The following is an 11,518-nucleotide window of genomic DNA, read 5'->3' on the forward strand; positions in this document are numbered from 1 at the left end:
TATTCCTTTTTGATTTTTGTTTAATCACAACGGTTAGTAACAAGCAATGTGCCAATGTATTTTGATTCTAGATGATAATCAAACGATAAAGCATAAAAAATTTATCTATATCTATATATGTTAGAGATAATATTACCTACTTTTAGCAGGTTAGTTATATACTCCCTCCGTTTCAGAATGATCCATATTTTAGAAAAAAAATGATTTCTAAGAAATTCATATTTTACTTTTTCAATGTATGTAATAATGGCAAATTGTAAATTTCAAAAACATTAATTGTATTTACTGAATTTTGATTTATTAAAAATCATAGGAAATAGTTAAACACAAAAAATAATGTATTTATTGTCAAAATTTTACGTATTTTCTTAATAAGTGAAAACTCTAGAATATACATTATTTTAAAACGGAGCGAGTATTTTCTAGGAACACCTAAATATAAGACATTGACAAAGTCTAGTTTAGCAATATCTGCAATATAAAACATCACACTATGAAATCATTAAAATTGTAGCATAATTATAACAATAATAAATATATTTTTTGAACACACAATAATAAATAAATAAAACCATACTTATAAAATAAGAATTCAGTTGTGTGATGTGCTACCTACCCAATTTCTGACTTTATAATTTCACCGTCAATCTGCTTAAAGTTGTCTACAGAAATTTAATATCATATCAATAATTGAAAAAATGAATTTAAACCAATCTAGAAAAAATAAAAAGATGATGCAAATTAAATTTTAATCTACTACGCGGGAAGAGAACGAAAATTAAACTGTACAGGTGCCGAATCGATTGTATTACAAAAAAAAGAAACATTTGTTGACCACAAAAACAAAACGTTTTAAGTGCATTTTGATTAACTGAGCCACTTGCAATAGTGTAGTGTTTGCACGATGACTTTTTTTCTGTCAAAAGATTTAAAAACAGGGTTAGATCATACAACACCAACGGATAAAGGAACTCTCCGTGATTACCTAAACCACAATGGGACTAGAAATCACAATGGGACAGCATACAAGAACATAACAAACTACTAACTTAAAACAAGTAACTAAACTTTCAAACTTCTAGAATAAATCTGACAATTACCGAGATAACTATATTTTAGAACATCTGCTTAACGGAAATGCCTTCGGCCAGACCACTGCAAAACTACCTCCTCCTAGAACAATGAGGGACACCTCAAGAACCATGTAACCAAAGCTTCGTAAACCGGCAAGTAGGAATCAAACTCGGATTCAGTCAAGCACGATGACTTATAATGGTCGAAACTGTTCAATAATTAAAACCGTTTTTTCTTAAACATCTACGAAGTAATAATTAAAATCATTGACAAAACAAAACTTAGTTTAGAAAAAAAAATTAGTTTCCTGATAAAAGTGTTTATCAAACGTAAAGACAAATGTGAACAAAGAATAAAAAATTATCTCACCGAACCTCGCTGGATCCTTCTCTTTATGTCTTTGTCTGAAGTTGAAAATTCCAAAATCTTGCTGTTTTTTCTCTTTATGTGGTCTAAATGCAGTGTACCGGACTGTGGATACATGTGAATTTCTTCCTTTCTTTGTGTGCACCACATGTGAATTTCTTCCACCTTATTAACATTTGAAGGTAAATCAGTGTTCTCAGAAAAGCAAAAAATAAAAGTGATAAAAATAGTAAAATCTAGATTAAATAGTTGACGAAAATAATCTAGATTTAATACTGAAGAAAATACGAAAAATGAAGAACTACAAGATATTTATAGGAACTTGTTACCTTTTCTTTTCAGTTTCCACCGTCACGTTTGAAATTATTTTAATATATTATTCAATCAAGAAATACAATCAGACAAAACATTGATCTCTACATTAGAGATGAAAAGTTTATGTACAAAATGTTGCCGTGTGTGTGAAGTGAATTACAGACGCCTTCTCTAACAAGAAATCTCAATAAAAGAAGCCCTAATCTCTACATTAGAGATGTACATATATATATTTACATAAATCACATCATTACTTTTCAGAAAGCAACAAGATCCTTATGGAGCTGATCGTGAAACCGACCGGAGCGCCGTACACTAGCAGCTCTTCTCGCCGTGTATCCAACGGTGGTGGGTCTAATCGACCTCTGCCTCACCATCTCAACGAACTCAGGATCATTAGAGTGACCCTCGTACCTAATCCACTGAATCATTTGATGGTATTTAGGGAAAAACCTCATCTGCACTGACTTGTAGACGAAGTAAGGTGTCAAAGCAAAGATCATCACAAAGAGAGTGGTGAGCCAGTAGGAAGGAGCAGGAGCTAGGGCTTCAAGGAAGACCATGTAAGCATCGGTAGAGAAACTTGGGGTTATAGCTCCATAGATCATGAGGAAGATGTACCAAAATGCAATTGATCCCCAAATCACAATGTGTTGGACCCATGTGAAGTAACTTATTGATAAAGCCATTTGGAGATTGACCACCCACACAACACAAGTGTACATTAATCCCCCCATGATTTCCCGGCCAGCGGTTTTGCCGTTTGGGTCGAATAGCTGGTGTTTTAGAGATTCCTTGCAGATGAAGAAAATGGCTAGGGCACTTATGAATCCATTGAACATCCATCCTATGATCCTTTTCCAGCTGAAGAGTATGTTTTGCACACCTTCTTGGTATAGCAATGGAAACTGCAAGGGAAAAACCGGTAAGAAACTCTGATTTAAGCAAATTCAGAAATTAACCCTAAACCTACCTTGTAACAGAAGCGAGCTGAAACATCTTGATCAAAGACTCCAAGGGCAATTACGGGGAGAGAAGAGAAAAAGACGTTGAAAAGAGAGAGGAACCAGTCATTGTATGCTGGTTGTGCGGAGAAGGAAGCGTAAGCTTCATATAAGAACACCGTAACACCGAAAGTGATATTCTTGTAGAAGAAGTAACATATCTACAAAAGGAGAAAAAAACAGTAAGAGAAAGATTGACAAAAATAGAGAAGTTCTGAAGGAAAATTTGTATATTTTTCTTACCATGGATGAGATTCTGCTGTAACACCAATGACCATGGACTAGCAATAAGCGTTCTAGATATCTGAATTGAGCAATGGCGATATCACTAGACATCACTGCTTGCATTCCTTCAACACCACTTATTCCTACACCAATGTCAGCTTCTTGAAGCATTCCTACATCATTTGCTCCATCTCCAATTGCTAAGGTTGTTTTTCCAGTTCCGGTCTTAACCAGTCTTGTAACCTAGAAAACATATTAAGTTAGAACCATATAAAAGATTTTAGAATGAGAATCCAAAGAAAGCATGTCAAGATTTGAAGATTGTACCAGTGCTTTTTGTTTAGGTGATGATCTGCAGCAAATCACAGAGGCACAGCCAGTAGCAAGATTAAGAAACGTGTTCTTGACTTCATCCTCTAGGGCGTAAGTTAGGGACTTCCCGTCTATGATCAAGGCAAATGCTTCAGAGCTTGCACCTGATGCAGCAAGCAAGGCCCTTCCTTCTTCTATTTGCTTCACAACACTTTCTCTTGATGCCAATTCAATTTCATCTTTTATTCCAGATTTCTCCAAGGATTTAATATGTGGTGTCTCAAGATTTATTATGATCTGTTTCATCTCTTGTCTTAGTAAACTAGAAGCAAATCTGCAAGAAAAATATTCTAAAGTCAGTAACAAAGAAAACACACACAAGAAAAAGAACATTCAAGATTTCAAGATTCAATACCCAATATTGATAGCTGTTTCCATTTTATCTCCAGTTAGAACCCAAATCTTGATTCCTGCTTGAGCAAGTTTGTCGATACATTCCGGAACCTAAACACACATCAGTCCAAAAACTGTTAATTCCTAAAACCCTAAGCTATCAAGAACCTTGTAGAATTAATTATATAGTTCTATAGTTAAAGTCATACCCCATTCTGAAGTTTGTCCTCAACAGCAGTAGCACCAAGGAGAATGAGGTCACGTTCCATCTTATCCGTGATTTCATCTATCAAAGCTTCACGATCCTCACTCACTGAAGCCTTAGCTTCATTGAAGCTCTTGTTGAACTCTATGTAGTCATTCTCATCGACCTCGCGGTATGCCAGTATCAAAGTCCTTAGACCAGCATCTGCATATTGGTTTACATGTTCTTGGGTCTTGGCCTCGAATTGACGACCGTTCTTTGCTAGTCTTTCAAACATTACACTAAGAAGAAACACAAACACAAAGTTAATATCTTGAAACACAAGAAAGAATGTGTGTGTGTAAATGTCTCAAAATGCTTACTTGTCAGCTCCTTTAGACAACAACAAGAGCTTCCCATCATGGTCTCTAACAATCACTGACATTCTCTTTCTCGAGCTATTGAACTCAAGAACGTTCAGCAACTTATAAACCCTGCAAGAACATATGAAGCCGTGAGCGCCAAGAATCACAGAAATGATCTCATATTGAAAAGAAACAAGACTCAAAACCTAACCTCTCGACTTTTTCTCCTGTTACAAGATCCAATTCACGAAAGGAGATCTCGTTTTGTTTCCGGTTAAAGAACTCAAACCCTAGCTCTCTTGCCGCAACAACAAACGCAGCTTCATCAGGAGACTCAGCTTCATAAGATACATTCCCCGTCTCCTCATCAGTTTCAGGTATCGCCGTGTGACACACGGCAAGTAATCTGAAAAACTTCTGCAACACGGTAGCTTCAGGCTGCTTCACCCAGTTCCCATTCATAACCCTTTCATCTTCGAAGTTAAACCCTTTAACCTTAGGACCAACCTTGTCCACAACAACATCCAAATCTTCATTAACCAAAGGCGAACCGCCGCTTCTCACAGCCATAGCTCTCTCAACCTCAGTTATACCACGTCCATAAGCCGTACCGGCTATAGAACACTTGATAAACTCCATAGAGTTACATGTCAAAGTCCCGGTTTTATCGGAGAGAATGGTATCAACCATACCAAGCTCTTCATTCAAATTCGAGGTCCGTGCCTGCGCGGGTTTATCGGTCTCTTCGTAGTACATATGAATGTCTCTGTTGATGAAAATGCTCTGAAGAACTTTGACGATTTCGATAGAAACATAGAGAGATATAGGGATGAAGTAACTGTAGAGCATTACTGCGGTGAAGAAGTGGTAGATTGCAGCCATTGGAGCTCTCTCTGGATCAAACAAGATCACTGCACTGTCTGGTCTCAAGTACCATCTCTCTGTTCTTCCGTTTTTGAGTTTATCTTCTCTTGTTTCGACTCCGAAGATGATTGATCCAACGAATGACATTAGAAAAACTAGACCGAACATTAAGTAGATGATCTTGTCCATTTTCCTCTCGATCCTGCTTCTCTTTGATGGAGGATCAGTTGAGTTCTGTATCACCTGTTTGTTCAATACATCAAAACATTAGAGTTTTTCTCAGAATATGAAAAAGTTACAAGTCTTTATTCTAAAACTTATTTTGTTAAATAGTTGAATATAAAAAATATGTTATTTTGTTTTGCTACCTTGCAACTTAATTGGTTGTAATCGTTATTTCAAATCGTTAAGAGAAATTTATATGATCTGCGACTAGTCGATGTGCCACAGACAAACGAACAACATAATGTTGAAGTCGTAGGTCACGAAAGCATCCAAACAAACGAAACAGAACTGATGAAACTGTGTACCTTTGTGTCATGTCCCGTGAAAACAACAGCCCCATACACATACTCTGTGTTTCTAAGCTTCGAATCACGTAGAAGAATCTGCTGAATCGACAAAGGAAACCTCTCTTCTTCAAGCTCCAAAGTCCCAACGAACATATAAAGATTCACGTTTGGATCTTCGCATCTAACGACGGCTCTGAAATCTTTGAAGTCGGAGTCTTCATGTAACAACGACGAAGTGGCATCAAGCCCCTGTTTCACTTTCAGGTTCGTTTCTCCATCAAGATTCATCGTTTCTACATAGCAAATAGATTCCTCGTAGCTTGATGACAGAAGCAAAAGATCCGCTGGAAAAAACTCGTCTTTTTCGACTCTTACTATGTCACCTACTCTTAGGTTACTCCACTCCTCTTGCCGGAATATTCCATTGCCATCGTGGACTTTCACTTTTCTATTATTCACCTCAATATCCTAAAAAAAAAAGAATCAAGAAAATAAATAAATAAATAATTTACTTTTTACATGAAAATAAATAAAATTTGAAAGAAAGAAAAAAACATGTACGTCACAAAAGAAGAAAAAAAACAAGAAAATAATAATATATATATAAACTTTATTTATTTTTATAAATATTTACTTTTGGTATTATATTTTTATAAATAATATAAATAAAGATGAAGGAAAGAAAATGATGTAAGTTACAGAAAATATAAACATTATTTAAGTTTTTTACAAAAAATGAATATAAATAAATAAAAGATGAAAGAAGGACAAAGAGGTACGTAAGTTAGACGACAACTTAAATTTAATATTTTTTTACAAAATAAGTAAATAAAAGATGAAAGAGAAGTAAGGTACAAAGATAAAATTTTATTTATTTTTACAAAAATAAATAAAATGAATAAAAGATGAAAGAAAGAAAAACATGTAAGCTTTTAGAAGAAAAAAAAACGAAAGTTACAAAAATAAAAAAAATAATAAACAAAAATATAAACTTTATAGACTTGGATGTAAAGGTTCAATAATTCATAACAAAGATGAAAGATCTAAACTCTATTAAAGTTTAGATTTAAGATCAGACCTGTTGTTTCCGGCGCCAATCTTCGATACCTTCTTTAACCATTGTTGCAGAGATGACAAGAACAAGAGGTAAGAGAGCACTAACAGCTCCATAAGGAGCAAGATCAGTCAACGACAAGATTCCGGTGACAAGGAAGTAGAAGTTAGCTACGCGACGGAACTGCTCAAAGAGAGACTTCGGGAGGAAAGAAGCGACGGTGTATTTAGTAGATCGGACGTAATTTCCGGCATAGTTCCGGCGTTCAGCTGCCGGAGAACCCGGTTCGTTGCAGTAGACGACCCGAGAGAAACCGGGTCCTCCTATGTTGGAATGGTCTTCTTTGAAACTTGACTTACCACAAGTGTAAGAATAGATCCTGCTTATATGTAATCTTCTCCTTCTCCGACCACCTCCTGCCATAGCTATTGGTCGTTTTCTTTGTCTGAAAAAAATGGGTTTTCTTATAAATGAATTTATAATCTTTCAAGAAAGCCAAGTGAAAGAAGAATACTTGGAGAACACACTTGGTTTCTTGGAGATTTTTGAGGGAATTTTTTATTTGAGGGAAGAAAAGAATTAAAGAATGTAGAAATGTTGAAAGTTTGATATGAAAATGGAATAAAAATGAAGAGAAAGGAAGATGAGTTGTAGGTTTAATAAAATGTGTGAAGGTAAGAGTTTTTTTTTTCTATACAGAGACCCAACTTTGAACGATGACTTTGAACGTAACACTTTCTGGCTTGTTTGTTGACTTTTATTTTTATTTTTCTTAAATTTCATTATTGTTGTTTGCTTCGAAAAATATCAAAAAATGGTACGCGGGTATCTTATTTGCCGGGACACCATGACTGATTGAATTTTCCAAAGCCCTTCTGGAGAAGAGAGTTGCTTCTAGAACGGGGAACTTTCGAAGGTAATTTTATCTTATGGGTGATTTGTTATTTTCGGACTAGGTAATTTACTTTGATTTTTGGTTGATAATTCATTTATGATAAAATATATTTAATTTAAAAAGATCCCATTTAAAAATATGAACGGTTAGATAATTAAAATTTAAAATTTTATAGTAAGAGAAAGTATGTGTCTTAATATTTTTATGATAATTCAATTTTTAACTTAAAAAAATTAAACTGAAATGTATAAAATTAAATTTCTTTAAAATTAATAACTAGTGACTAGAATCTTGGAGCTGATCGAATCAGCCGATAAAGTATATTAAAAAAAAAAGTGACTGGAATCATGATCATGCCAACCATGGTTTCTTCTTCCTTGAAGCGTCTTCTATTCCAGTTGAAGAATTAAATGGTGAGATCTATACTATACTAAAAGGGGGATATAAGCCATGGAGAGGATGTCCACATAGGATAGAAAAATTAACCAATCAGAGAGTGCGGAATTGCCATGTCATCTCATTTATTTTTCGTAAAAAATAAAAAAACAATGCAAATGAGAGGATCGAACCCAGGTTAGTATAATATATATATAGGACAGTTATACAAGAACCACTAAGTATGTAATCACAAACTCTTATGTACATTTACAATAATATGAATTCAACTTTTAAGACTCCGATACTTTGTTTTGTAAAAAAAAAAAAAAGTGACTAAGCTAATATAATCTTTGAAAGTGTGAGAACGTTGACAAATATGAAAAAACATATGTTTTTGTTTTCGTGACAAAGTTAAGAAATTTGTAAAAGTAAGTTTAACATATAAATTTTCGTGACAAATATAAAAAAGCATAGATTTTTGTACAATTTTGACAAAACAACTCAAAACATACTTCTTTAATGCTTAATAAAATATTATTTAAGGGTGCAATAATTAAATATATTAATTCAATAAATTTTGTAATTTATAGACAAAACAATAACACAACAAATTTTGAAACATTTGTTTAACCTATCGATTTTTTTCATGAGAATCCAAATAAACAAGATAAAAAACAATTAGATTTACAAATATTTAATTACCATTTTATTCAATTTTGATTAATTTCAAATTGTCATAATGTATCTTTTTGAAGTTACAAATATGAAAAAGCATAGATTTCTTGTACTATACTAAAAGGGGGATATAAGCCATGGAGAGGATGTCCACATAGGATAGAAAAATCAACCAATCAGAGAGTGCGGAATTGCCATGTCATCTCATTTATTTTTCGTAAAAAATAAAAAAACAATGCAAATGAGAGGATCGAACCCAGGTTAGTATGATATATATATAGGACAGTTACCACTAAGCCATTGAAACTTTCTTGGACACATATACAAGAACCACTAAGTATGTAATCACAAACTCTTATGTACATTTACAATAATATGAATTCAACTTTCAAGACTCCGATACTTTGTTTTGTAAAAAAAAAAAAAGTGACTAAGCTAATATAATCTTTGAAAGTGTGAGAACGTTGACAAATATGAAAAAACATATATTTTTGTTTTCGTGACAAAGTTAAGAAATTTGTAAAAGTAAGTTTAACATATAAATTTTCGTGACAAATATGAAAAAGCATAGATTTTTGTACAATTTTGACAAAACAACTCAAAACATACTTCTTTAATGCTTAATAAAATATTATTTAAGGGTGCAATAATTAAATATATTAATTCAATAAATTTTGTAATTTATAGACAAAACAATAACACAACAAATTTTGAAACATTTGTTTAACCTATCGATTTTTTTCATGAGAATCCAAATAAACAATTAGATTTACAAATATTTAATTACCATTTTATTCAATTTTGATTAATTTCAAATTGTCATAATGTATCTTTTTGAAGTTACAAATATGAAAAAGCATAGATTTTTGTACAATTTTGACAAAACAACTCAAAACATACTTCTCTAATGTCTTAATAAAATATTATTTAAGGATGCAATAATTAAATATATTAATTCATTAAATTTTATAATTTATAGACAAAACAATAACACAACAAATTTTGAAACATTTGTTTAACCAATCGATTTTTTTTCACGAGAATCCAACTAAACAATTAGATTTACAAATATTTAATTACCATTTTATTCAATTTTGATTCATTTCAAATTGTAATAATGTATCTTTTTGAAGTTACAAAAAAATAATGTTCTTTCTTTATTACACTAGCATTATATATAGATTCTATATACATAAAATAAATATAATATAACATCATAAGCTTGCTTTCCCCGATTCATATGAAAACTTTTTAAGTTATCCACCAAAGCAAATAATTAAATCATGAAATTGTTAGAATACAGCAAATTAATATATAATTTTATTTTAAATTAAATTATTTAAAAAGTGTATTTTCGTTAAAACAAAATAATAAATAAGTAAAACTGATTTGATTGTAATTTTTATAAGCTTAATATGAAAAAAATGTTAAATACAAAAAATTCTAAAAATTAACAAAAAAAAACTAATAAATTAAACTATGATATCACTTGAAAGCTTCTTAGACCATATTAATAAAATATTTAAGCAATAATTAAACAAATTTGATTTTTTTTCAGCAAAAACTTTATTATTAATTAGCATCAGTTATTTCAAGATGTTTAAGAAATGGTGGACAAAAAAATATGATGGACATTAATGATATATGAACTATGAATAGTACTTTGTGAAGCTGACTTAGATAACATATATGCACATCTATTTCCAGTCTTTTTTGATGCCTAAATTCAATTTCTTCAGAGTAGTTATTCCACAAATATATCGTATGAGATATTGTTTTGATATGTAGATTTGTTTTTTCAATGTTAAGAAGATTGATAACTGTAAAAATGTCTCCTTCGAATATGATATGTCTATAACCGAGTCCCCAACACGAGACAAGTTTGTTTAAAAAGTAAATAATTTTATTTTTTTTATATTATATAATCAATATATATTATTTATTGATAATAAAATATAGTTATTCATCTATCACAAATATCTATGCAAATATGTGAATCAAGTACAATAATCAAACAACATAATGATTTCCACAAATAAAATTTAAAAAATATATTTATGTTATGTAGTCATATTTTCTATTCTTTAAATAATGTAATATAATATTATACATTATTTTTTAGAATTGAGAAATACATATATCAATTAGACAAATTAAGCGATAATTAGATAAATTTGATTTTTATTTTGTGAGCCAAAAGTTTATTATTAATTAACATTACTTATTTCAAGATGTTTAAGAAATGATGGACAAAAAATAGGATGGACATAAATGATATATGAACTATAAATAGTACTTTGTAAAGCTGACTCATAAATTCAATTTCTTCAGAGCAGTTATTCCACAAAGAGATCGTATGAGATATTGTTTTGATATTCAAATTTGTTTCTTGATTGTTAAGAAGATTGATAAGTGTAAAAATGTTTTCTTCGAATATGATATGTCTATAACCGAGTCCCCAACATGAGACAAGTTTGTTAAAAAGTAAATAATTTTATTTTTCTTATATTATATAATAAATATTTATTATTTACTGATAATAAAAAATATAGTTATTCATCTATCACAAATATCTATGCAAATATGTGAATCAAGTACAACAATCAAACAACATAATGATTTCCACAAAGAAAATATAAACAATATATATATGTTATATAGTTTTATTTTATATTTTTTAAATAATATAATACAATATTATACATTATTTTTAGAATTGAAAAATACATATAATATTTTATCCGCGCGTAGCGCGGTTAAAAAATCTAGTCCTAATAAAAGCGGTATAAAATCTAACCAGGGTGTGCTAAAGTTTAATAATCAAATAATGTTTAGTATTTTGGTTTGTTATATCATTACGTTAAATAAAAATGCGCAAGAAGTGACTTTTGTAATCTAGAAA

At 31.1% G+C, this 11,518-nt stretch overlaps 1 protein-coding gene across 1 annotated transcript; it reads right to left on the reverse strand.

Moving 5' to 3' along the window:
• Positions 1–1,837: 1,837 nt before the first annotated feature.
• On the reverse strand, positions 1,838–7,358 carry LOC106401426 (phospholipid-transporting ATPase 10). Its single transcript, XM_013841940.3, has 10 exons — positions 6,693–7,358; positions 5,633–6,082; positions 4,450–5,345; positions 4,257–4,367; positions 3,899–4,175; positions 3,712–3,800; positions 3,312–3,630; positions 3,003–3,227; positions 2,729–2,920; positions 1,838–2,663 (listed from the first exon to the last, which is right to left on the reverse strand). Exons 1-10 carry the CDS (start codon positions 7,089–7,091, stop codon positions 2,013–2,015), a joined length of 3,609 nt encoding a protein of 1,202 aa, XP_013697394.2. The 5' UTR covers positions 7,092–7,358; the 3' UTR covers positions 1,838–2,012.
• Positions 7,359–11,518: the final 4,160 nt, after the last annotated feature.

The sequence above is a fragment of the Brassica napus genome, chromosome A2 (genome assembly GCF_020379485.1).
Source record: "Brassica napus cultivar Da-Ae chromosome A2, Da-Ae, whole genome shotgun sequence".
In the NCBI taxonomy this organism is placed as follows: domain Eukaryota; kingdom Viridiplantae; phylum Streptophyta; class Magnoliopsida; order Brassicales; family Brassicaceae; genus Brassica; species Brassica napus.

What these genes read in the sequence shown, in the direction of transcription:
- LOC106401426 (XM_013841940.3), bottom strand. Translation starts at nt 7,091, where the DNA reads ATGGCAGGAGGTGGTCGGAGAAGGAGAAGATTACATATAAGCAGGATC. An exon ending in ATTGGCGCCGGAAACAACAG is followed by an intron (nt 6,083 to 6,692) that starts GTCTGATCTTAA and finishes TTTTTTTTTTAG; the next exon opens with GATATTGAGGTGAATAATAG. An exon ending in AGGACAAACTTCAGAATGGG is followed by an intron (nt 3,801 to 3,898) that starts GTATGACTTTAA and finishes ATGTGTGTTTAG; the next exon opens with GTTCCGGAATGTATCGACAA.